The sequence below is a fragment of the Microtus oregoni genome, unplaced genomic scaffold (genome assembly GCF_018167655.1).
Source record: "Microtus oregoni isolate MIOR12 unplaced genomic scaffold, Mior012 000036F_ref0000092, whole genome shotgun sequence".
Taxonomy (NCBI): Eukaryota; Metazoa; Chordata; class Mammalia; order Rodentia; family Cricetidae; genus Microtus; species Microtus oregoni.
Window position 1 is genome coordinate 1,501,732 of NW_024543095.1, and position 26,846 is coordinate 1,528,577.

Here is a 26,846-nt window from a genome sequence, read left to right on the forward strand (position 1 = left end):
TACAGAGGGCGTGATATGTAAGTTCAGGTGGAAAAGAAAAAGCAAATCATGTGTTACATCTTGATCAACTCACCAGCTGCCAACAACGTGTTAAGTATAAATAACAGATACATACAGCTAATGGTGGGAGAAAGCCATTGTTTCCTTCATAGTCCATTCAAGAATTCAAGACAGTTCACATGTATCTCTTTTGTCTGTGTTATATGTGTGTGTCCATGTGTGGCCGTTCATGTGTGGAGACCAGAGGTCAATGTCAGGTTACTTCCTCTCCACCTTAATCAATCTATCTGTCTGTCTGTCTATCTATCTATCTATCTATCTATCTATCTATCTATCTGTTTTGAGACAGGGTCTTTACTGAACCTGGAGCTCTGATTTGGCTAGACTAGCACTCAATACATGCCTACCATGTTTGAGTAGGTAGAAAAGTATAACCTCTGGATTCTGAAGATTTGGGTTCAAGACCAAGACTTTCTACTCACAACTTGAGCAACCTTGGTCGTTAGTCACCCCAATCCTCAGTTTCCTCATGTGGGAGTGGAAATACTATGACAGGGTTATTGGGAAGATCACTTAAGACAACAACAAAAAATGGAATTGGAAGAATAGCTCAGTCGACTTGAGTGCTTGTTGCTCTCATAGAGGACCTGGGATGGCTCACAACATCATAATCCTCCAGTTCCAGGGGATCCTATGCACTCACCTGAACTCCTCAGCTTCCAGGCACACATGTGCTGCACAAACATGCATGCAAACAAAACACTCAGACATGCAAAAACAAGCAAATCTAGGAACAAATTAGAAAATAGGGAGAATTATCATAAACACACAAAATTAAGTAGAAACAACAACAGCAAAACTAATAAAATCCTGATTATTGATTGGGAGATGAAGTTAACAGTGAGATTAGAGCTCCTTGCAAAGGCATAAAAAAATTCATGATGCAGCTGGGTGGTGGTGGCGCACGCCTTTAATCCCAGCACTCGGGAGGCAGAGGCAGGCGGATCTCTGGGAATTCGAGGCCAGCCTGGTCTACAAGAGCTAGTTCCAGGACAGGCTCCAAAGCTACAGAGAAACCCTGTCTCGAAGAAAAAAAAATCATGATGGCCAAATGGTAGCTCAATGTCTAATGGGAAAGGCACCAGACTTTGGATCCAGGCAGATCAGGAGCTTGTGATATTAGGCAGTAGTATCTTTTGCATGGAGGAGGATCCATCCCATAATACCCCAAAACTCAGTGCCAATAAAGCACAGTTAGAGAATTCATGGGCCTTCGAGAGAGGGCGTGGCTTCTGTCAACTTCCTGAGCCCTCTACCGGAACCGGCTCATGCCCCGGAAGCAGTTGTTCCGCTGTTTAGGTCGGCCTGGGCTAGAGTACCGGAGCCGACATCATGCTGCTTTCTGCCGCGTCTTGTAAGTAGGTCTGAGGCGGCGGCAGGGCCCGCGGCGTGGGGCCGAGACTGTGACAGGCAGGTCGTGGGATGAAGCCAGGCGGGGAAGCTGCTACCCGGCGCACACCTCCCGGGTCTGGGCTCCGCTGGCCTCCGTAGGGACGAGAGTCGCCCCGGCAGCCGCGGTGTCACCGGTCCTCTGGCTCCCCACTGACTTCCTGCTGCGAGGGCGTTCTCGCCTCACGTGACTTGGCTGAAGTTTGCAAAGTTCACCTGTTAAGACAGGAGGCTGTTACAGTGCAAATGATCGCACCATTGAAGGGTGAAGAGAGCGCAGACTAGTTTAGAAAGACTTTAAGGTGCCAGCCAACTGCATGGATTGTCTTAAAAAAAAAGCATTCAAAGTTTTGTTGGTCTGATTACTCTTTATTATCCAGGAAAGGTACTTTAGGGTAAACGTGGCTTATTTCTTAAAGTGTTTTGGGTTATTATTGATGTTTATAAGCACTTTGCGTAAAATAAATAATAAATGTATTTTTTTTATTTTTCTCTTCCAACCTTTACACAAAAAAAGTTGCCAAGAGCAAGTCAAAGTAAGTAAAAGCGTTTGTTTTCTTTAAACTTTGCTTATTGGGGTTGGTAGTCTAGCTGCGGCCAGTGTATCTGTCTCTTAAGCCAGTGTTTGCTTTCCTCAAAGTTGATTTAGGGTTATTTATTGCTTATTTTGTCGGTGTGAAAATAAAAATACCGATGCATCTTGACTTGATGATAGTGCTGCTGTTTGGTAATTCTGCCCCAGGTTGCAAATACCTAACCTGAAAATGCATTTAATACCGGAACCACAGAACGCATAGCTCAGCAACTCAGCCCGTGTGCATGATTGGCTGCTGCCTCTTAGGTTTGTGGCTGATAGGAGCTGTGGTACCCGCTGCGCAGCATCTCCCAAGAGTCCCCATTACTGGCCTAGGAAAAGAGCGGAGTTGGAAATCTGGCCTCTTGCAAAGTGTGGCACTGTCCTGTTTGCCTCCAGTCCCACTGAGTAGCCTCCGGTCAGCATTCATGTCCTTTGTTTAAAGGAGCTTTGGCTTCTTCTCTCATCTCAGGACTTATCGGTTGCTGTCAGGCCGTTACTATGTTTCGATCAGCACCAAAATTCTATTTCCTTGGAGTGAGGACCAAGATTCACTTTCCTGGAGTCTTCTGCAGGAATCTACAGATAACTCTGATTGATTAAATCCGAGAGCCTGTTTATAGGTTTGGAAATCAGTCTAAGCACTAGAAACAATGTGTGGCTAAACACAAGCCTGTGGACTAGAGGATAGACCCATGCCTTGCCTTGCCCCGTTTACCAGCTCATCTTCTGTTCCATGGTTTTAGCCCTGAGAGGATGCAGACTTAGTTTTTTGCTTCTTGTAGGACTCCTTACAGAGTAAGGACCCCACAGAGATTTGTTGAATCTTCAGGAATGAATGAATGATTATGTAAACACGCCTCCCACTCCACAGTGCTGGGGATTGAACCTAGGGCCAAAAGCGTGCTGGGCAAATGCTCTCTTACTGAATCCTGCCCAGCCCTCTTTTTATTTGTTTATTTTTCTAAGTTTTCAGACAAGCCTGAGTGAGTTTCCCAGGCTGACTGTGAACTTGTGAACTTCCTGCTCCCGGCCCCTGAATGTTAGGGTTACTGGTTTGCGTCCCCAGACCTGGTATCATTGTCTTTCTTAATCCATCAACCAATACTGCGTTGATCCTCAGAGGCACTGTTCTGAACATCACTGCGGAATGTGGTCTTTTTGGATTTATTTTGTTTTTTTTTTTTTTTATTAAATTTATTTATTTATTAAGGATTTCTGCCTCGTCCCCACAACCGCTTCCCATTTCCCTCCCCCTCCCCCGATCAAGTCCCCCCCCCTCATCTGCTCGAAGAGCAATCAGGGTTCCCTGACCTGTGGGAAGCCCAAGGACTGCCCACCTCTATCCAGGTCTCGTAAGGTGAGCATTCAAACTGCCTAGGCTCCCACAAAGCCAGTACGTGCAGTAGGATCAAAAACCCACTGCAATTGTTCTTGAATTCTCAGTATTCCTCATTGTCCGCTATGTTCAGCTAGTCCGGATTTATCCCATGCTTTTTCAGACCTAGGCCAGCTGGCCTTGGTGAGATCCCGATAGAACATCCCCATTGTCTTAGTGTGTGGGTGCACCCCTCGTGGTCCTGAGTTCCTTGCTCGTGCTCCGTCTCCTTCTGCTCCTGATTTGGACCTTGAGATTTCTGTCCGGTGCTCCCGTGTGGGTCTCGGATCTGGAAGGATGGCTCAGTCGACTAGAGTGCTTGTTGCTCTCATAGAGGACCTGGGTTTGGTTCCCAGTGCAGGACTGGACTGTAGTTCAGTCCAGGTTGGTCAACTTATTAACAGCAATCCTCCTGTCTGAGCCTTCAGAGTGATTATAGGAGTGAGCTACCATGCCTGGTTGTAATGTGGTCTTGAATGCTTTAGATTTTTTGGGAATGGCAGGAGAAATGATGTCTTATGTGGACCAACAAAGATAACACACACATATGACAGAGTAGCAGTACGGTATTCAAAGGGCCAGGGAGGCAAGCAGTAAGTTTTATGGTTTGGATAACTAATTTAAATGAAATATGAAGGTGTCCAGGGCTTGTACATTAGTGATGTGTAACTTCAGATCTCTTTAATTTTGTCCCTTCCTGATTGAACTGCCTCCGTCATTTTGGAAGAATTGGCTTTTTTGAGGCAGCATCTTCAAAGTTGCCCATGGGCCAGCTGTGACTGCCTGCTATTGTTTATTCTGGCTCCTGCTCCTTGTGGAGTGGTGCCAGAGGTTTTGATCAGTCCTGGTGTTTGGTGAGGTTGTTACCAGGTCCCGGTAGGTGACTACCTCGGGGTTCAGAGCCACTGAAATTGCTTTATGAGAAATATAGGCTGTCGTAGCACAGACCCTTCTTAGGATGAAGTAATATTCATAATTACTTTGATTCCACAAAATTCAACAAGTGTGCTGCGTGTTCTTGGTGGCCTGGTGTGTTTCCTCAGCTCTTAACAGTGTACTTTTTCATCTTAGAACCATTCTGGTGAGGCTGGTGAGCCAAGCTGGGACAGGTTTCGCCTTCAACCACAAGAGAAGCCGACTCCGAGAAAAGCTGACTCTTCTGCATTATGATCCAATTGGTAAGACTCAGAGAAGTGATGTCCCAGCAGGGGAGTGATGTCCCAGCAGGGAAGTGATGCCACAGCAGGGGAGTGATGCCACAGCAGGCCTCTGACTCCTTTCCCGAATGAGTGTCTTTGGTGATTTTGTGCCCCTTTGAAATCGTGACATTTCTTCACCGTGTTTATTATAGCAGTAGCTGCCGTGCTGGGGTTGGGTACACCAGGATGTCAAACTCAGTCTCTGCTCTTGGTTTGGGAGGGAGAGGGAAGAAGTGACAGTGTGATAATAAGTTACACGAATAAGATCACTGCGATGCTGGGATGTGGTGGGACTGGAGCTGTGGGAGGTGCACTAGAGCTAGGACAGGTAGGCAGAGTCCCCAGGTACTCGAGAATTAGTTTTGTAAAGGTAGGAAATCAACCATGCAAAGAATAGAGGCAGTAGCTATCTGTGGAGGGGAGGGTGTGGTCCGACGGGCCAGTCACAAGCTTCAGATATGATTTAAATGAGTAGAGAGTATATGTTGGTACATTGGGCAGAAAATTTGATTTTTCTTTCTTTCTTCTTCTTTTTCTTTCTTTCTTTCTTTTTTTTTTTTTTTTTTTTCGGGACAGGTTTCTCTGTGTAGCTTTGGAGCCTGTCCTGGAACTCTCTCTATAGACCGGGATGGCCTCAAACTCATGCCTGCCTCTGCCTCCTGAGTGCTGGGATTAGAGGTGTGCACCACACACCCAGTTACAACTAGATTTTCTAATGGGAAATGCCTGGAGATTGGTAGCAAAATGTCTTTTCTGGGGTAGCTAATGCCTGACTTCTTACTGTTCTATGGATGCCTTGCAGATTTGCAATGAAGATGTTTGCCTTAGGGCTGGCTTTGCTCAGGGTACCAGAGAATCTGACCATTTCCCATCATTTTAATGAGTGAAGTTGTTTGGAGGATAATATTCTGTTAGTCTCTTATAAAGCAAACCAGGAATGAAACACAAGATTTCCAGTCAGTTGATCATTTCCCAGACTGCTCCAATGCAACAGCCAGCTGCATCTGCCTCTTTTATACATACATACATATGTACATACACACACACACACACACATACACCTCTCTATGTATGTATATATGTATACTCATTTTATTTGAGTGTTTTGCCTGAATTGTATGTATGTGCATCATGTGTGCTTGCATTGTTCATGGAGGTCAGAAAGGATATTGGGTTCCCTGGAACTGTGGAGTTCCAGATGGTTGTGGACCCTATGTGGGTGCTGGGAAGCGAACCTGGGTCTTCTTGACCAGTATCTTAATCCCTGAGCCCTCTTCAGCCCCCACCCCTGTCTTCAGAGCTCCTTTCCTCATTTAAGACTAGATGCCAAGGAGGAAGGATTAAAGTCCAAGGCATAAGCGTATTAAGCTTTATCATGAAGAGAATGAAAACTTGTCAGCTTTAATTCTGTGGATCACTAAACAAGGCAATACAGACTTTAATTGGAACAGAGTAGATTTAGGTTAGCTTTATGGAAAACTTGACAGATTCATTCTTCTATGAATTAAACAGCAAACATTTTGACTGAAAATTGCATTATGTTTAGTGTGGTGGATAGCAGTGTGTCATTTCAGCTCAGCTCACACGAGTGCTCATTGTTCATCTGGCAACAGCTCTGCGGGAGAATGGTTGTCTCTCACACCAGGGAAGACCTGAGAGGAGAGGGTTTGATACTTGCCTAGGCCCTCGGTGCGGGTGATCTTTGGAGTCATGCTCTTCCCTTCTCCAGCTGGGTTTTGACCCAGGACCTTGTACAAGCTTTAATATTGTGTTATATCCCTCGCTCCTTGGAGTCAGTGTTAAGTGAAATACAATTAGATCATTTCTCTCCTCCCTCTAGCCACTTGAGCCACCCTCCATCGATGTCCCCTCCAAGCTGATAATCGCCTCTATTATTATCATTACACGTGTATGTGTGTATGTACAAATGTCTGAATAGCCTCTGTTGTTCCATGTGTATGTATGTACACAACCGGGCTGACACTGCACATTGGACATTTAATAAGGTACTCACTTATCCTTGGGGGAGACTAATTCTCCCAGCATTCATTAGCTGCGTGTAGTTTATATCTAGGGGTGAGACCCCAGGAATTTTCCCCGTTCCTGTTAACATGTCCATTGATACTGCTATTGTTCCATCCTTGTTTATGCAGCCATTTCTAGGAGACACTGTTTCACCTAGTCTCCTTGGTCTTCTGACCTTTAGTCTTTCTGCCCCTCTTCCATGCTGTCCCCAGATCCAAAGATGCAGGGCTGTGAGGGAGATGTGTCTATTGGGGCCGGGCTCCCCACGATCTGTTGTTTCCAGTTGAGGTTTTCTGTGATGGTCTCTGTAGAGCCCATGATTTGCTGTAGAGAAGCCTCTTTGTTGAGGGGTGGTAGCTGTACTTAGCAGGACCGATGGCTAGAGCACCTTCCTAATACTGGTTCACAATCAGGACCTTGGCTGGGGATATGTGTGGCTCCATGGCTGAGTACCTGTTTTACGTCTACAAGGTCCTTCGTCAATTCCTAGAGCTGCCAAACATCCACAAGCTAAACTAGAGAAGAACCCATAACAGAAGAGTTAGGGCCCTCGCCTGTTGTCAGCATAGCACTCAGAGCTCCTGACTCTTAACTATTTTTATAGAACTTTCTGTTTTTCAGTACTGGCACTCATTGGGCTGCTGCTGCCCTGCACTGTGGCCCACCCCCTGCTCTGGTCTCACTGTGTCCAAGTGTCGCTGGAGTAAGCTCTGGCTTCTCCCTAAATTCTGACTTTTTCTCTTTTTCTTTTTTAATTTTGAAACAGGATCTCATTGTGTCCTTGGCTGGCCTGGGGCTCACAGAGATCCATCTGCTTCTGCCTCCTAAGTGCCGAGATTACCAGGCCCAGCATGTTTCTGGTTGTTTTTTGGCGGGGGGTGGGGGGGTAGGGGGGTGGGGGGTGTGTGGGGGGGATTTAGTGGGACAGGGAGTGTCATGTTCCTACATAACCCAAGGTGGTCTTGAACTTGAAATTCTTCTGTTTGTACCTTCTGAGTGCTGGAATTATAGGCATTCAGCACATTTGGCCTGCTCTCCAGGTCCTAAGAGCTTTCCTGGGTTTTCACATGATCATCTTAGGATACATGGGTCTCTGTATAAACGTGGCAGTGCTTGTCACTGTCTCAATTAAAGGGATAAACACAGAGAATAAAGGATTTTTAGTCTATAAAGCTCTATAAAGCCTTGTTCTATTTGTTGCTGGTTTGGTTTTTTTTTTTTTTTAAAGACCGGGTCTCTGTGTATTACTGGCCAGCCTAGAACTTGGTATGTAAATCAGGCTGACCTTGAACAAACACTGAGATTCACTTGCCCTGCCTCCCAGAGTGTTGGGAATAAAGGTGTGTGCACCTTGACCAGTTTAGAATCTTGCTCTGGCTTCTGGACACGTCTGTTTAGTAACTCCTGATTGTTTCTCAGTGCATACAGATATTCTCTCATGTCTTACATGATTCCAAAATATGTGAACAATACCCCTTTATAATATAGGTGTGTTTTTAATTGAGTGGTACGTTTTTCTTGGCTGGTTAATGGTTCTTAAGTTCAGCTGCCTAGAGAATTAAAAAAATTGAATTCCTGCTTTTGAATTGGAGTTAGGATGGAAATGAGAAATGCAGTATATTTAGATGTTTTTTTCATTATTTTTTATTTGTTAGGATGATTTGGCTGCCTGTATGTATGTGTGACACGAGTGTACCTGTGCTTGCAGAGGCTGGAAGAGGACGTCAGAGCCCTCGGAACTGGTGTCATGGATGGTTGTTTGCAGCATGTGGGTGCTGGGAATCAAACCTGGGTCCTTTGGAAAGGCAGCCGGTGCTCATAACCACCGAGCCTCTCTTTGGCCCACAGCAATATATTTTAAATAAGCTCTCCAGCTAATTCTTAATCATAGTTTGAAAATTTAATAAGAAGTATATCCATTTTCATTGTAGAAGAGACAACAAAGTTGAAATGCTTGTATGGTCAGGGTCAGTGAGGAGTTGTGAGGTCACACAGTCCTTTGCCCTTCTGGGTTTTCTTTGAGTGTCTTGTTTTTGTGGCACAGGAGAATTAGGGCATGTAGCTAGGTGCGCGTATGTGCGTGTGTATGGTGGGGTTGGCTGGAGGCTGATGGTGGAGTATAGGACCCTGGGGCTCTGTGAAAACCCCCTTTCCCAGCGCCCAGCTCCAGTCTCTCTCTAAGGCAGGTAGCACTTTTGGGGATCTGTGGGGTTGAGGTTTTGCTGTGGTGCTGCATTGTTGATCTGACTTTTCCTCTTTGGTGTGAAGCCATCTCTGGATAGCAGAGGTTCTGTATTTGCTCTCCCTCTGACTGCTCCGCTCTCAGTGCTGTTCTGCAGCCCAGTGCCCAGTCAGTTCTTGCTTACCCATGAGAGTGGACCCCAGGCAGGGTAGGCCATGTTTGATTGGTTGAGGACAGTGCTGCTTGGGTGGTGACATCCCCTATCCCTACCCATGTCTGTCTGTCTGCTGTGGCTCAGACTTGAAAATCAGCCCATGCTCACATCTGAGGGACAGTAACAAGGAAAAAGAAGAAGGATCGGGTGGTGTGAATGTTGATAAAAATGGTGACGCTTCCTAGTTTTCTGCTACAATCCCTCTCTCTTGCCTCACAGTGAACAAAAAAGTTCTCTTCGTGGAACAGAAAAAAATACGGTCCCTCTAAGCATTGGATAGAAAATGAATTTGATTCATAAACGAGAAGACTGAGGGCGAGGGACTGGCTCAGAGACCTACAGAGTGTTGAAGAAGAGGAGACAACATGGCCGCCGGTGAGAAGGCTGCTGGGAAGGAGCAGTGCCAGGAAAGAGTTCTTCACAGAGACCAGATATTTATCTCTCTGGATTTCTTATAGGCATTAATAAAAATGTCAAAATAGCCTGTGCTCTTGTCTCTTAGTGATATTTTTCCTACTGTTTGAAATGTAAAAAACAAAAAAGCCCAACCACCTTACCAAGAAATCACTATTGTCTCACATGAGGGAAGCCATTTTCCACAGTGAGACTTGAGCAGCGCTTGCTAGGCTGCTCCTCAGGACAGTGCTCCAGGCTGTGTGGAGCAGTCACCCTGTGGCAGCAGGACAGCATGCAGCTGGAAGAAGGAAAGAGACAGAACATCTGCTTTGGTTCTGGCTTGGGTCATTAGGAACAGTGCCCTTGGTCTGTATTCTCAACAAGCTCACCAGAGTTGTAAGTCTGAGAAGTTCTCACAGCTGTGCAGTCCAGAAGGGCCACAGGCTCTGAGGACAGCAGTGGACTTGACTGTACCTTTCTTTTACCAGAAGCGCCAGTATATTCTATATCACTGCTTTGGGGGCATGGTGGGATTACATGATAGCCCGTGTTGATGTATGACTCCTGCCTCGCCTCATCTTCCCATTCCCACCAGTTTTCAAAACTCTCCAGCTGCCTCCATTTTTTCCTCAGATTTCTGGCTTGAAGTGAAAGCTGAGCTTTTTTAGAATTGCTGGTCCATAACCTACTTTGCTGTGGGAACTCCTTCAGCCTTTAGGATACCAGCCCACATGGGTGTGATCTCTTGTACTATAAATGCAGACATAAAGCTTGTGCAGTCTCTCTCTCTCTGTGTCTCCCCCCCCCCCACCAGACAGGATTTCATGTAGTCTAGGGTGACTCATATTTGCTCAGGGTACCTTGAACTAGTGTCTCCACCTCCTAGGTGCTGGGATTGCGGGCATGTGCCACCACACCCAGTTTAGGCAGTGATCAAGCCCAGGGCTTCATGCATACTAGACAAGCACTCCACCAACTCAGCTACATTCCCAGTCCCCAAAGCAGGTTTGACAACATAGGCTAAAGGTGAGGATTACCTATCTCTCCCAGAAGGAGCCAGGGAGAGCCCACTGCTATCCCCTTTCCCTTTGGAACATTCATTGCTTGGGCTCTAAACACTGCTCAGGCTGGAGAGATGGCTCAGTGGTTAAGAGCACCGGCTGCTCTTCCAGAGGACCCTGGTTCAATTCCCAGCACCCATATGGCAGCTCACAACTGTCTGTAAATCCTGTTTCAGGGGATCCAACACCCTCACACAGACATACATGCAGGCAAAATACCAATACACATAAAATTAAACACTGCCTTCTACCATGCATTCAGCACTAGAATTTGCTGCTCTCCAAATATTGGTACTAATCGTCCAGTTTCTGATGGTGGAATCTAATTCTAGTTAAAATCGTGAATATAAAAAAGGAAAGTATCACTCTTGAGTCAAAGAAGCCTTGGTCATTTCATGAATGAATATGCTTACAAAGAAAGGGCATTTCTCTAGTAATTGTGAGCTAAGAAGCCACACCCATGTGCACTTTATTCCCAGATTATATTTTTGGGGGGCTAGCAGCAGTCAGAATAGAGCAGGAGGAAGGTCTTTTTTGTATGGATAAGAGGACTGCGTTCCTGTAGCCTGGACGCTGACTGCAGCGATGAAATTTGATCTCTTGAGCATTTCTTCCATGGGTAGACTCGGGTAGTAGGCCAGGTAGAAGGCCAGCGCGCCCACAAAACTGTCACCAGCACCCTGCAATGAAAGGAAGACATGCAGTCAAGCTGTGGTTCAGTGGTGGAGTTCCTGCCTGGTATGTGGGAGGCCCTGAGTTCAAGCCCCAGGACAGACTGAATCAACCCTTTTAATTTTAGAATGGCTTCAGAGTTCCAGAGGAGCACAGACACTCCAGCTGCAGCTTTGTTGACATCTAGATGTGGCATACTTACCATACCTGGTGAAATAGTGGTATATCGGTAACTGATTTTCATACTTTGGATTTTATTAGGTTCTGCTGTGTCCTTTTTTTGTCTCAGCATCCCATGCGGGATGCCATTTTACAGTTAGTTGTCATGTTTCTTCAATGTATGTAAGCTATGACAGCATCTTAGGTGTTTTTGATGACAGTTTAGAGGTTGGCTACTTTGTAGAATGTGTCTCAGTTAGGGTAGACAGGATCTCACTGTGTAGCCCAGGTTAGCCTTGGCGTCTCCAGTGTGGGAGATTGCCTGGCTCTGGGATTTGTTTCTAAATCAAAGCATGGATGTGTGTTGTGATAAGTCTTCCTCGACTATGTGGCTGAGTGGCTTCTGCCAGGTATCTAATGACAGTCTCCTCTTTTCATATTATATTCTGTAAGCTGGGAGGAATGAAGAACAGAATAAATAATATTAGATAATAGCCCCAAAAAGTGAGTTCATACTGATATGAATGATGAAATAAATGGTGGGGAGGGATGACAGATTTTGAATGTAGAACTCAAAATAATTTCTGTCAATAGTATATGCTCAGGGATCTAAAGCGTTAGTTGAGAATGGAGCTCTGCCCACTTAAGAACAGGGTCTGCCAGCATTGGCAACTGGGTTCTTTTCAGCTGCCTCCCGTGTCTTTTATATTATCTCCATCATTTTGCTCTTGCTTGCTTTCTGGGACAAGATGCCCCAGGCTCATTTTGTATATCCTGCCTCTAACCCTAAAATTAGCCATTACAAATGCATGCAAAGTGGTGAGAGCCATTCAGTTGCTGTTCTCAAACCAAATACAGGGAACAGCATCTTCCCTTCCATTCTCCAGGGTCTGCATTAGAGAAGGTCACAGAGGAACCAAATTAATACCGTTATCAGCGCTTCTAGGGCGCTACCTCATCCTGTAACCAATATGTTTAAAACAATTTTAAGTGTAATTATAGAATCTCACTTTGGAAATTCTGGTATCAACTGCTTTCAGGGGCAATTTCCAGTGCCCCCCTCCCCTGCACACCGATTACTGATTCCTTAGGCCTAGTTTTCACAGTTCTTGGTAAGTCTTGTGGCCGTTCTAACCACTGCAAAGAGAGAGCCCTGATGCATAATTGTCTCTGTGCAGCTGAAACATCGTTGAGCTACGTGTCCAGCACAGTGGTGCACAATGAGAAAAGAGGCATGGTGGTGAAGGGCGTTAGTCCCAGCATCGTATCAGTAGGCCGAGGCAGAAACTACAGTCTTGAGGCTAGCCTGGTCTACACGATGACATCTAGACTAGCCAGGACTACATAGTGAGACCTGTCTAAAAAGGGGTGTGTGCAGAACCCATGTGTAAGTATTAAATAGTATGGCAGCTTACAAATGGTTTGGGGTGTGTTTTCAAGAGTGAGAGTCTCACAGGGTCTTGCTAGGTAGTCCAGGCTGGCCTGGACTTGGGATCTTCCTGACTCGGCCTCAGGAGTCTTCACTGGGTTTACGGGCTTGTACCACCATGCCAAGCTCAATTAGTGAGGGTTTTAAGAAAGGGTTGGAGAAAACCTCCTGGGGTTTCTCTGGAATAATCTGGATTTCTAACAGAACAAGGCAGCGAGGAGGGAAGAGTGGACTCAGGAGATAAGTGTTGTCACCGCACTTTGTCCACACAGCCAACATGGGCAGTATGGAACCTGCCACGGAGCCATAGCCTTGCGGATGTGGATTCCCTCCTCCCCGCTGCCATTCCTCTCCTCTTCCTTCTCTTTCCTCTTTTTCTGAGCTCCTAGGTGTTTCTCTAAGTTCATTTTTCTATGGATACAATGGAGGCAGACATGGGTCTCAGGCCTCTTTCGCTTCCCAGCAAGCAGCATGACGTGAGAGGGGCTGGGGCCAGAGGAACACTGAGCTGAAGGCTATACTGTGAGAACCTTGAAGCCTGGGCATCCCATCTTACACCTGTAACCCCACACTACAGAGGTTGAGGCAGGAGGATCACTGCAAGTTCAAGGCCAGCCTGGTCAACAGAATTCCATTGTAGCCAGGCCCATCCTAGTGAGATGTATCTCAGAACCAAAACAACAAATAACGACAAAAGGAAACCTCTCCCCCTATAATCTGATATATTAAAAATGACTAGAAAATATAAAAATTCCAATATGTCATGATTAGTGATTGAAGAGATGAAAATGTTTACTATCTCAACTTGATTATTACATTCTATGTATTGAATAATATACTTCATAAAAATGTACAAATATACCTCAAAAAAACAGAGCTGGAGAGATAACTCAGTGGTTAAGAGCACTGGGTACTCTTAAAGAGGACACAGGTTCAATTCCCAGCACCCACATGGCAGCTCACAACCATCTGTAACTCCAGTTCCGGGGGATTGAACACCCTCACACTAAAGGATAGAGACATTGTACTGCTTGCTGTGTCCTGTTGACACTGCTTGCATTGCTTCTGTCATTGTGGCCGAAGGTGAGGAAACACGGGTGAAGCTGTGTGCTGGAGGCATTACTTAGGCAACAGGTTTTCACACCCCATTTCCCTCCCTTCCCCCTGCCTCACAGACAGCCTTCAAAGGTACACTCTTCCTATATTTAAAATTGTTTTTTTTTTTCCCACCAAGAACACCCGCTATCCTCACTGCAGGATTCTTCCAGAATTTAAGTCAGAAATAAAGTCACTGTGACACAGTGGGCACAGGCAAAGCCGAGGGTGCAGGCGCGGAGCGTCTCTGCCGCCTTCCATGGTCAGCATGCCATGGTCCCAAAAGCAGACTGTGGCAGCGCAAGGAAATATAAAAACGGCCGCGTGGATTTGGGTGTAACATAAATATATAAACATGTACACATGCGCCACAATCAAGTAGAACTTGTCCAAGGAATGAATGCAAGGCTAGCCTGACACTTACTTTAAAAATCAATATAAGTAATTTTTTAAACATTTTCAGGAAGACAATAGACTAGGCTTGGCCATCTGAGGGGGCGTTTATGAACAGATGCCCTGTGGGCTTCACACTGGAGGAAGAGCAACACTCCCCTCATCCTGGGGCCTGGCCTGGTGGGTATTGTCCCTTTCAGCGGCGTTGTTCTGGGTTGCATAGCCAGTTTGGAAAGGCAAAAAAAAGGACAAGTATGCAGAAAAGGAGAAAAATTCTGTGACTGGCATAATGATTTATGTAGATATTCATTCCTTTGAAAAAAATTCCTGCATGAAATAACAGGTTCAACAAGATCACTGGTACCTTGTCAGTATAAAAATGAATCGTATTTCTATATAATAACAATGAACAATGAGAAATCAAAGCGCTTGTCGTTCAGTTGGCCCAGTGCTTGCCCAGTGTGCATGAAACCCTGAGCTTGATCCCTAGCTGTCTAAACTGGACGTGTGGCACATGCGTGTAACCCCAGCGTTGAGGAGTGGAGGTGGGAGGACCAGAAGCTCAAATCATCTGAAACTATGTAGTAAGTCACGTGTCAGAAACTCATCTAAAACCCAACATATTTGGGCTAGAAAGGTAGCGGCTCAGAGCTATGTGTGCGCGCGCGTGTGTGCCTGTGAGGTGAGTGGACAGTCAGGAGGATCACTTGGTTTGCTCCTCCTGTTTAGTGAGACTGTCTCCAGGTGGAGAGTGACAGAACAAACACTGTGGCCGGGCGGTGGTGGCGCACGCCTTTAATCCCAGCACTTGGGAGGCAGAGGCAGGCGGATCTCTGTGAGTTCGAGACCAGCCTGGTCTACAAGAGCTAGTTCCAGGACAGGCTCCAAAACCACAGAGGAACCCTGCCTTGAAAAACAAAAACAAAAAGAACAAACACTGTGTGCCCTCCTGGCCTCTGCCCACACATATGTACTGCACACATGCACAGGGGAGAACACGGAACCGAGTGTGACAGCACGTTAGTGATAGGGTGCGGCAGAGCTGCAATTTCCAAGTTTTCTATGCAATAAAAATTAAAGACTTAGAGATTCTAAAAAGTCAAATCGGTCACCTTTCGTGAATTTGCAAGTGTGACCATTTTTGCCTCTACATGACTTCCCTCTTTTTGAAACATTTTTGCGGCTATCCGCTATTTGTCAGTGCGAAATGAATCCAGGGAAACTCCCGCTTGCATGTGTGGATGCTGAAGTGCAAGCTCACTGTGGCTTTCGCAACCCAGGCCAGGCATGCACAAGTCGAGGGGACTGGGAGGAACACTTAGGGGCTGTGACAGTGACTGCAGGGGAGCCGAGGCTCAAGGTGTTAGCAGCAGAGCTAACCAACCATGGCAGAACACGGTGACCACGAACCTTGACTCAGGCAATCCCCACCCCACCTGGTTAAACAGTGTAAAGAGATCAGAAATCATCTCCACCTTTCCCCATCGCTCTTCAGATGTAAAGTACCGTAAACGAGGTACACACCTGGGCGGGGGACATGGCTATTGGCAAGGTGCTTGCCTTGTAAACACGTGGACTATCGATTTAAGAACCCACATGAAGGCTGGGCATGGGGGTGGCTTTTGCCTTTCTAGTACTAGAGAAATGGAGGAGACAGGCAGACCCTGGGGCTTGTGGGCCAGCCAGCCTGCCTACCCTTGGTGAGCATCAGGCTGATAGCAACGCCTACCTCAGAAATCAAGGTGGAGGCTATGGGAAGAACTCGCTGTGGAAGCCTAAGGCCCCGGGCTGAAATCCCAGGACACAGATAAGTTGGGCATGGGTACCTGCACAGACAGGCAGATCCTGATTGCGTGCTGGCTAGCCAGATGGCCCAACTCAAACAAGCTTCCAGTTGTTTGAGCTGGAAGAGGCTGTATCTCAAAAAAAAAAAAAAAAAAAAAAAAAGGGACAATAGAGGACCTAATGTCCTCCTCTGGTCTCTGCACAGGATGAGAATATGTTCTCACACACGTATGTGTACACACGTCACACATACATATCTGTTGTCAGAGACTGCTTGTTTGTTTCCTGGCCGCTCAGATCTGAATAATCACACAGAAACGATATTAATTACAACATTGCTTGACCAATGACTCTAGCATATTTCTAGCTAGCTCTTACATCATAACTTAACCCATTCCTATTATTTTGTATTTTACCACAAGGCTCATGGTTTACCAGTAAGTTTCTAGGACATCTGTCTCCTTCATCAGCTAGCTACATGGTGTCTCTCTGGCTCTGCCTACTCTCTATATCTCTGTTCAGATTTCCTGCCTGGCTATATTCTGCCCGGCCATAAGCCCAAAGTAGCTTCTTTATTAACCAATGGTAATAAAACATATTTGCAGCATACAGAGGGAAATCCCACATTACATATCCTTCACAGAAACACGGTCCCCAAGGATTGACCTCTTGCCTCTACATGCATGTACACACGTGTTTACACATACACACACACACGTGTGTACTCAATTACTGATGAACCAATTTCCAGTTGCTCTGGCTTTGACCTCAGAGAAGTGAGATGCAGGGGTATCCCAAAGTGGGTATAACTGGGCCACAGAGCCCCAACCCTTGAAAGCCATATTACACCCAAGATGGAAAAGCATAAAGGGCAGACAAGGAACTATTCATATGCAGTAGGAAGGTGAGGATGTCTGGGTGGGGACGGCTCTGTGGCGGGAGGCTGTGAAGCTGGATGCTTTTTACATCCAGCATAGACTTCCAACTTCATTTCACCTTTAGATTGACCTTCTCTAACAGAAGACAGAACAAAGAAGGAACCGAACCTCAGACAGTAAGGCACCACTTACTGACTTACGAGAGTCCCAGGAAACCTCCAGTTCGTTCCATGTTCCCTGCTCGTTATATCCCAGGTAAAGTCTGGGCAGGAAGGAGGAGAGAAGGAAGGACATCACAGAGTCGAAACACATCTCTTTTCTTTAGTAGCTGGGGAACTCTGCCCATCCCCTAACCCTGAACACACACACACCATGTGTGCATTTCCTGTAGAGGCCTACAGTCAGGACAACTTACAGACTCTTGGGTGGGGTCCACATTTTCACTCCCTGTGTCTCTTCCCCTGCCCCGCCCAGCACTTAGTGTTGACCTGACCTAATGATTCTGGGTTCATCATGTTCTCTCTTTCAGATCGGGTCCAAGGTGGCTGGCTGGCTGGCTCTGGGTGAACCACATGTGACTTTCTTCTGTGTTAGGTCAGGTTGCCATGGCTGAGAGTTACTTGATATTCCCATTGTTGGGTCTATTTATACCACAAGGCTTTCAACTGCCGATAAATTACTTGGCTGTTGATTCACATCTTTAACTATTTTTATACATTGGGATGATTTTTTTTAATGGGAAGTGCTTTAAAAAGTGGAAGCTGTACTCCATCAGCATGATTTTCCTGTAAGTAAGGTGCTTTCCAGTCAATCATTCTTGCCATAATGGAAGCGATCTCATTGATAGAACTTGACGGTTTTAACCTTCTATTGAAAATTATTTTTATGTCAAAAGGGGTGATGGCATAATTCGCCTTCCTTCCGACAGTCACCAACGTGGCTAGTACTGGTTGTTTTCTCAGAACACTTCCCTGCTTAGGACCAGGTGCTCACCCAGAGTGCATGCAGCATTCTGAAATCCCTGCTTTCCCAAGGGCCGTCGTGTCCCTGTGGTTTGAGATGTTCTGCTCCATGTACGTGTGGTGGCAGCTCACGAGTAAGTGTGTCATGACAGTGGAAATGTCCAGTGGTGCCTACCGAGGCTCCTAGAAGTGTGCTGGTTGGCTTCTGTCAAGTCGACAAGCTAGCATCATCTGGGCAGAGGGAGTATCAGTCGAGGAACTGCCTCTGTTAGACTGGCCTGTGGGCAAGTCTGTGGGGCCAGTTTTGTGACTAATGATTGAAGTGGGAGGTCTAACCCTGGGCAGCTGGTTCTGAGGTGTACGAGAAAGCAGGCTGAGCCAGCTACAGAAAGGACCAGTAAGCTTCAGTTCCCTCCTCTAGGTCCCTGCTTTGAGCTCCTGCCCGGACTTCCCTCAGTGATGGACTGTAACCTATAAGCTAGATAAACCCTGCCCTCCCTAAACTGCTTTTGGTTTTGTGGTAATCCCAGCAGCACCCAGGACAGGTGTGTGGGAGCAGGCAGGGTTTGAGGGCTGGTGATGGAGGGTGGGCCCTGTACAGCTGCTCAGATAGCCTCAAGGGCAGAACCTGAGAGGAGGGAATTTTTAAGGATAGTGCCAAGCTGGGGTGTGGAGAGGCCTCTGCTACTAGGCGCGAGACAGCATTGCTATGTGAAGGCTGATCTCATTCCCTCCTTTCTTTCAGACCATCTTCTCTGGCCAAAGTCCCACTTTCCATTCCATCTTCCTCACCCCCACCCCGCCGTTTTGGGGCCCTTGTCTATGACCATCATGGTTCTGTGCCCTCACTAAGCTGACTCAGTTCACACCCAGTCTCTTGGGGCTGTCTGGTGAGAGTGTTGTATGAGAGGGGCCTCTTGTTCCGGCTGGAAAGCTGGAAAGCAAATGCTTAAAAATGGTAGAAAGTCACCCGGTGGTGGTGGTGCACACCTTTAATGCCAGCACTCGGGAGGGAGAGGCAGGCAGATCTCTGTGAGTTTGAGGCCAGCCTGGTCTACAGAGCGAGTACCAGGACAGGCTCCAAAGCAACTGGGAAACCCTGTCCTGAAAAACTAGATATAGATAGATAGATAGATAGATAGATAGATAGATAGTCACCCCCACAGACAACCTGAGCTCACTGCGGCCTGCTGGGACACTGCCCTCCTGCGCTTGTACACATCCACACAGAAAACCTGGGGGTCTTCGGGACTCAATTCCAAATGCCCACTTCTGCCCTCTTGTCTCTCCCTGGCCACCTTCCCACTCATGTCCACAGTGACTTCTTAACTGGTCTCCCTGCTTTTGAGCCTGGTCCTTCTAGTCTATCCTACATATGCTTGCAAATCTGGCTGCTTCATCTCTATGCCTAAGACATTCTACATGCTTCTTGGCCTTCTGAGCATAACATGTTAGCTCCTTAAACAGAGCACAGCACATGAACCTCCTTCCTTCCTGCCTTCCCCCCTCCCTCCCTTCCCTTTTTAAAATTTTAAGACTCACTGGAACTCGCTCTGTAGACCAGTCTGGCTGTGAACTCATAGAGCTCTGTCTGCTTCTGCCTCCTGAGTGCTGGGGTTAAAGGTGTGGCCACCACTGCCCGGCATAAACTTCTTTTCTAGTTTTACCTCTTTCCCTTTGGGATCTTTGTTCCTGAAGCTCAGAACATCCATGGACTAGTGTCTACATTTATTCCTAAGACACAGCTCCTCATCAGCCTAGTTGGTCTCACACTGACTGCCCGGCACTGTGTTCAAGACATTCTCTGATCCCACCAACCAGTTAGCCTCTGAGCCCTCTATGCCTCCTTCCTGAGGTCATGAAGACAGCTTTGTCACCTTTGATCCTGAGGCCTAGTGCTGCGCCCAGCCACTGCTGAAATGTCCTGACAGAAGCCGGGCTTGAGTGGTCAGGCGGGAGAGCCAGCACACGCTGTTCTAAGAATTCCCCTTCCTGGGGGAATGGGGTGGCGGCCATGAAACAGGCTTATAAAAGCCCTAGTTTGTCAAATTCCAGATGACAGAAAATGGGTGAACTGGAAGGAATGATGGGTATTAAATGCGGTTGGGGGAAAAAAAACCAAGTGCTGAAAACCCCAAGGTAAAAACTTGCTGGGCAGCACAATGAGCCCCGATGGTCTTGAGAGAGTGATGTCAGTCCCGAGGGTTCATCCCTTAGGAATCTGGACCCACATGGCATGATTCAGAGGCCAAACTGCTGAGCCACCCCAACAGAGCCCCCACATTCCTCTCTGATGTCTTCACACATTCCTTCTGACAAGAGGATACTGCTTTCTTTTCAGAGCGGCTCCCTCCCTAGAACTATTCAGCCCACACTGCAGGCTGAATTCCTCAGTCTGCTTGTGGTTTCAGAGGCTGGAGGGGAGCAAATGGCTGAAACACACTGAGGCACCGCTTCTTCCTTGAGGATCTGGCCAGGGGCTCAGGAGAGAGCAATGTAACCAACCACCAGCGTTCCTGCTACCTTTCACGTGGGTGCTGGGGCCCAGGTTAGAGCCCTCTGGCTCAGCCCCACTGTCTGCTCTTGGTTTGGGATGGACTCATCTTCCAGGGATCATTTTAGGGCGCTGCCCCAATTGCTGAATGACTACCCTTAGGCGAGACTGGCAGCCAGGCCTGTCCTCCTTCTGGCATGGATGTCTAAGCACGGACTTCTGCCCCCTTCCCATGGCCAGGACAGGAGTAGACGACTGAGCCTAAGAGTCCTAAACCTCGGGGGGCCCCAGACAGAAGGACCTTTTAATCTCGCTTTCAGCCCCTTGACAACCCTCTGCCATCTGAATTAAAACTCACACAACTGGGGAACCATGTGCAGATGGCATGGGACCAAAAGGACCTGAAACCCGATTTCACCAATGTCCTGGCTGTGTGATGCCTGGCAGGTTGTTCATCTTTTCTGCATCTATCTACCTGTATGTGGGGACCACTGTGAAAACTACTTCAGACTATGTCAGAGGGTCCAGGAGAGCCCGGACCAGAGCGGGTGTTCAACGGAGCGGCGCAGCCTCCATGGCATCATGTCGGAGGCCATCTCATTTGCTCAAGATTTTACAGTGAAAACCCACGATCTAGGTCAGTGGGATCAGACAAGGTTCCAGGGACAAAAGGGATCACCATCATACGGACACAACCTATGGAGTGTTAGAGCAAGAGGGTTGGATTTCTGTTCCCAGCTCAGAGGAGCGGAATATGGTGTCTGGGAAGAAGTAGAAGCCAGTATCTGGAGCCCTGGGTTGTGCAGGCCAGGACTAAAGCCCTAGCAGTGAAGTCTGTCGGTGGACCCTGTAGCGAGTGGGTGGGACTAAAGTGTGGAGAATGGAGAGTGAAGAGCAGGGTCCCTGTTGTCAATGCAAAGCTGGAGAAGGCACGCCAGGCTCTGGCTTCCATGCAGGGACAAGGAGCAGAGGCTAGAGAATGAAGAGCCAAAGCTCGGAGAGGCAGGGTCGGAGGTCAGCACGGTGGCATGTACATCCTGGACTCCTCTGCATTAAAGCTGGGTGGGACACGCTGTTATCCACGGCTGGGCAGATGCCACCTCTGCCAGGGAGAGGAGATAGCAGACCCCAAAAGGCAGTAGGTGGCTGTGCAAGCTTGGAAACTGAGGTCAGGGCTCATCCTGGTGAGCAGAGACCACCAGGCTGCTGGGTCCCCTTCTCCACGTGACCAACCTCACTACTCGCTGCCAGGATGAGCAGGAGAGCTTTGCTGAGGGCTTTTATTTCCTACAGGGCGCGTGTTCCCAACGGGGGCTAGAACTCATGAATGTGAGAAACCATGGCTATTGCAATGGCTGGTGTCTCTTTAAAGAGCTACTGTATATAAATGTACATATGAGTATAGTTATCATTTTAATATTTTATGGGGGAAAAAGGAGGGTGAATAGGGATTTTTTTTACAAGGTTCTTTGGGGCAGGGTGATAAATCTGAGAAATGCTGAAGTAGGCCTCTTGTTCTGAAGAGCGAATGTTCTAGTCAGGGTCTTGGGCGTGTGAGAGACCCTAACAGGCACACGCTCCACTGTGGGCAGGGCGGGCAACAACTGGTGGCTCCCCACTTCCCTTCACTGAGCCAGACGTCCTAACATGGTTACCAGTGAACCTTGGGAAACTCAAAGCCACAGAGTAAGGAATTTGGGAGCAGATGGGGATCTGGATGGCTGGTGCAAAGGTTGTCGCCTGTGCAGATGTGACTGAGTGAGCTCTGTGGTGGACTGACCCTGAGACAGGCGGTTTACACAAGAGCTGAGAGCACACGCAGCTCCCATTGGAATCTGGTCCTCTCCTCTTATCATGTTTACCTCAAGAGGATGAGATCACATCCTTCCCCAACCTCAAACTTCCCGCCTTCCTGAACCACTTCATTTTATGAGCATCGTGACAGCTAGCCAGCACCCAGAGTTTGTCTCTCTGTGTAATGGAGCCGATGGCCATGCTAAATTATCTGTAGAAAACATGACAAATTATATCACAGATGTTCATATCTTTGCCACTTCATGATAAATGTTAATGATTTGGCTGAGACAGTCTACTTAAAAATACTCTAGGATTAAAAGATTAAACTATTTCATGGCCTAATATAGTTCAAATGATCAGCACTTCAAATTAATCAAGTACTGAACTGAAACTTGTTCCTTGGTTTATATAATCTGCTAGTCACTTATGTGTGTGTGTGTGCGTGCGCGCGTGTGTGTGGTGGGGATGAAACCCAGGGTCACTGAGCTACAAACACCTTCCACAGAAAAACAAACACAACAAACAAACAAACAACCTCTCCCCAAATCCTGGCTCTGGGATCTAATTCCTAACCCACAGTCTACCTGCTCAAAGAGTACAATTCCCTGTTCCTTGGTGTAGTCCTGGAGTTGAGCAACCGCCAGCGCTGAGTCTAGAAGTTTTCATCCCCCTCAAAGAAACCACATCATTTACTGCCCTTAGGTCTCTCTACTTTCTGTCTCTGCAGACTTGCTAAATATGTACCCATTTTTCAGTAAAATAATTTCATATTTTAATTACATAGTTAACTGAGAATGTGTTATTTCATAGCTAGACAAAATGTAACCATATTCCTTTGGCTGCACTTCAGACGGAAGCGAGGCTGCTGGTGACCCAGTGGGAACTAGTTACGAGAACTTCATGCCTAACAAACATGGCAAAAAAGGTTTAGTTTGCGCCTTCCTCAGATTTTCTCCAAGAGTCTCTGAGGTTTTCGGATTAAGGCAGCGACGCACCAGGAGTTTGCTGTTTGAGGATTGTTGTGGTGAAACTGTCTGTGACCGCTAATCTGGGAAGTGAAAACCCACTACACTTTGCAACACTAACTGGTCTGGTTTGTCAATCTTGGTTTCCGTAGATTTGGCTGGCTTGAGGGATTTTCTCTCTGATTTTCTGTGCTGCTTAAGGGATGCCATCAAAATAAATGTTAAGCTTCCTTCTTGAAGATTTGAAATGGGGGTTTCTGGTGTGGCGCGCACTGGGCATGAGAGCTTTGGTATCCACAGTCCACCCTCAAAGACCAACATAGAGCATTCAGGGGAAGCCGGGAGACATGTCTGAGCAGGGGTACAGAGTCCCTTATGTTGGGTGAGCGGCTAATTAGGAAATGGTATTCCTTAACAGCAGACCGACTTGGTGAGGCTAAATGGCAGAACCTGAGACACATCCAGCAGGTCACTGACTGGGTAAGAAAAGTGAACTGGGTCAGGGAAGTGATAAATGCAGGCCCTTCTGCTCCTGTCAGGGACAATGCTCCCAACCCTAGAATCCAGCGGAGAGTGACAGGACTCTCACTTTCTCACCTGTTTGCAGGGTATGTTTACAGATGTAATCCAAACAGAATCTCATTACAGCCCTGTGAGGCAGCCAGGCTTTCATTGTCCAGACAGAAACCAAGCAGAAGAGCTCAGGGCCCCTGGCTGGTGGCAGTTAGGATGTCTGGTTGGAGCTCAGTACCTGGAAGGGCTTTTGGCCTTTGCCCTTAAATATTTTAAAATACCTTCAGAATATATGGTGTACCTCTGAATATCTTCAGTGGAAGCAAACCTAAGTCTTCTAAGCTAGGGGTTTCAATTTTGACCTCAGAATAGCCTGGAGGGCTTGTTAAATGGGGATGGCTGTGCTCCACCCTCAAACTTTCTGATCCATTAAACCTAAGGTGGGGCTTGGGATTTGCATTCCTAATGAGTTCCCAGGTGGCACTGGGGCTGTGGGCAGAGAAACACTCCACCTTAGGAATTTACTTCTGGAAAGGGTGAATCATTTCGGTCTGGGCTCAAACTATGGGATTCTACCATTTGATCAAAAACGATGGAAGGAAATGGAATAAGGGCTCCAGGCAGGTCTCTCCATTTTTGTGTGTTTTGACTTTTTTGAGACAGTCTCCCTGTGTACCCTGGAACAGGTGGACCAGGCTGGCCTTGAACTTGCTGTGACCCTCTTGCCTCTGCTTCCCCAGTACTGGCTGTGCTGCTGCACCTGGCTGGTTTGAGGGAAACCATGCTGTCTCCCCACTGGGCACTGAAGAGTTGGGGGAGCAGGAACTCCTTGCCCAGCTGCACACTGTGAAATGTTCATATCAACCTTTAATTTTTTTCCTTTGGAAAAAGAAAGTATGGCTGTGACACACTAGCTGGTGTCAGGGAAGAGTTAAGAGCTGCCAAGTGACGCTGAGCAGGCAGGGGTCCTTTCTGTGCTGCTGCAGTGAAGAGTGGAGATTGGAAGGTGGAGGGAAAAGTCTGATTTTTGCTACTGTGATCAGAATGGAACAGGTGAAAAGGTCAAATTTTAGATGCCAGAGACAGGCAGGTAACATTTCACCCAGAGAAGAAGAAGAAAAATCCCGGTAGGAGAAAAATCAAAGCAAACAACACATGACATTGGTACTCAGAGAGTCAGCCCTTTGTGTCACAGCAGGGAGAAGCAGGCGGAGGAATGCCTAAATATTGGCTCTATTTTAATTTCAATTCTACATTACATTAAACTCTCCTTGTACTCCTTTATTTTACAGCGAATGCTGACACAAATTGGCGTGCCTCCTCTTTGACATCCGTATTCCTCTTGAATTATGTATTTCTCTCTGGAATGAGGTTTATGGGGCTAAAGCATTCTTTCATTTAGATGGATGGGAGCAGAGAAGGATCAATGGGAGGTCAAGTGTAGAGTCAAAGCAAGGTGAGGCCGAGGTGTGTACAGGCCAGCACTTTTCTGCCCAGAGAGGCTGGAGGGGACATTAAAGATGACACTGCTCTCCCTATTTCCACCACATCGATTGAACTTCAACTAAGACAAAGCAAAAAGCTCCTCATGCCTCCAGGCCAGAGCCCCGGCCTCTTCACTGGTGTGTTTGTAAGAGAGCAGGTGATCATAGCAACCGCCTCCCTGGGGGCCTTGTGTAAGTTGGGTCACAGTCACAAGAAGACCCTGCTGGCTGTGCTTGGGCTCTCAGGTTCCCACACGTGCAGGGCTGTGCTGCTCAGGCTGTTCTCTGACCAGAGACAAATGGCTCCCGGAATGACAGGTCATTTGCTGGCTCCATCTGGCCCTTGCCTGTGTATCAGGGTTCTCCCTCAGCCTCATCAGTCAGCGACGGCCACTCTGTGGCCAGTCACACCAGTTCTGAGTGGAACCTTTTGATGGGTGCTCTGAAGTAACACTTGCACCTAAAGGATCTCATATGAAATTCAGACATACCCAGCAATGAACAGAGCAGACATCCTTGACTGTACCCCTGTGTGCCCCTCATTCTCCTTGCCGCCCGAGCTTGAGCCCCATCCTTTAAGCTGCGCTCACCCATTCCAAAAGCCCTTAGCTTGTTTTCAATGTCTCCTCTATGCTGAGAGTGGAAATGGGGGTGGGGAGGCTCTTTTGCTTGTTGCTTGATAATAAAATAAGAACATTGCATGATTTGTTTATATTATAGCTGGTTATGTTATGAAGGCTGTCAGCAATCACTGTGACCCCAGTAGAAGTTCTACCACGCTTGCTGAAGCTGGCAGGGCCCAGCGGTCATGTCTCGGTGTCACTCACAGAACATCTGTCATTTGGCCAAGGCTAGGCAGACTGCAGAGATCGTGAAGTCCACTGTCAGCCTCGGATGGGCCATAGATGGCTGTAGCCTCTCAGGTTCTGGTGTGGGGCTGGCTTGGACTGTTCTCAGCAGAACCCACTGACCCTCCTTCAGGGCCTTCACGGCTCCGCAGTCTGGGAAAGCCACAGAGAAAAATGGCTGAAGGAGACTGAAAACTGGCCCAAAGCCCTATTTGCCCAAAATGCCTGTGGTAGATTAACTCATTCTGTAATTAATAAAAGAGAAAAGGAGCCCTGAGTGCAAAATGTAAGTGCGATGAGAAAGGCCTATTCTTCCGGCACTGTTAATGAAGGCTTTGTGTAGAAATAACTTTATGTATCTGCGAATAAATGGCACTTAAAACCAGAGTGTCCGTTGGTGACTCACTGGGTTCTAAAGACTGACCTTGCCTTCTGTGGTCAGCAATCTTTCTTCCTTGTGTCTCCACCACTCTAGACAGAAAACAGTTAATCCAGTATGCCTGGGAATCCTACATAAGACTCACTCAGCGTTCTCTGCCAAGCGCTCATGTTCACCAGCTGCTTTCTTTTCGGTGAGCGGTGCTCGCAGTAAGATCATTGTTCTCTGGGAACTGCTAGATGGCACAGAGCCATCGGATTGTCACACAGCAAAGGCATCTGATAGCGTGAGCACCAACCACAGGTTGCACCTCTGCCACACACAGAACTTTGAGCAATTATTGCACAACACCATAGCCATGCCCTTCTCAACTCGAGCTGTTAGGCCACAAAATCAGCAGGCAGTTGCTGTTAGGAGAGGGTTCCTGGGTTATTTATAATGCCTCCACTTCCTCACAATGACTGCCTCGCTCCTGGCTCTTGAGCCAGGTCTACACTGGGAGGGTGAAGGGAGGA

The 26,846-nt window shown here is 47.3% G+C and overlaps 2 protein-coding genes across 3 annotated transcripts in view; one reads left to right on the forward strand and one right to left on the reverse strand.

Annotated features, from left to right (window-relative positions):
- Positions 1–1,321: 1,321 nt before the first annotated feature.
- Mrpl33 (mitochondrial ribosomal protein L33) lies at positions 1,322–9,502 on the forward strand. The gene is made up of 4 exons (XM_041631122.1): positions 1,322–1,414; positions 1,967–1,985; positions 4,473–4,579; positions 9,241–9,502. Exons 1-4 carry the CDS (start codon positions 1,393–1,395, stop codon positions 9,288–9,290), a joined length of 198 nt encoding a protein of 65 aa, XP_041487056.1. The 5' UTR covers positions 1,322–1,392; the 3' UTR covers positions 9,291–9,502.
- Positions 9,503–10,883: 1,381 nt separating this feature from the next.
- Positions 10,884–26,846, reverse strand: part of Rbks (ribokinase) — an 83,456-nt gene continuing 67,493 nt past the window's right edge. Inside the window, exon 9 of one of the 2 annotated variants that reach the window (XM_041631119.1) lies at positions 10,884–11,158. In XM_041631119.1, coding sequence (XP_041487053.1) covers positions 10,985–11,158 — 174 coding nt within the window. In that variant the 3' untranslated portion in view covers positions 10,884–10,984. The remainder of the gene's footprint in view (positions 11,159–26,846) is intronic. The other variant, XM_041631118.1, reaches the window with a different exon arrangement.

Coding starts and splice junctions, on each gene's coding strand:
- Mrpl33 (XM_041631122.1), top strand. CDS start 1,393: ATGCTGCTTTCTGCCGCGTCTT. Junction 4,580..9,240: donor TCTGCATTATGATCCAATTG/GTAAGACTCAGA, acceptor CTTGCCTCACAG/TGAACAAAAAAGTTCTCTTC.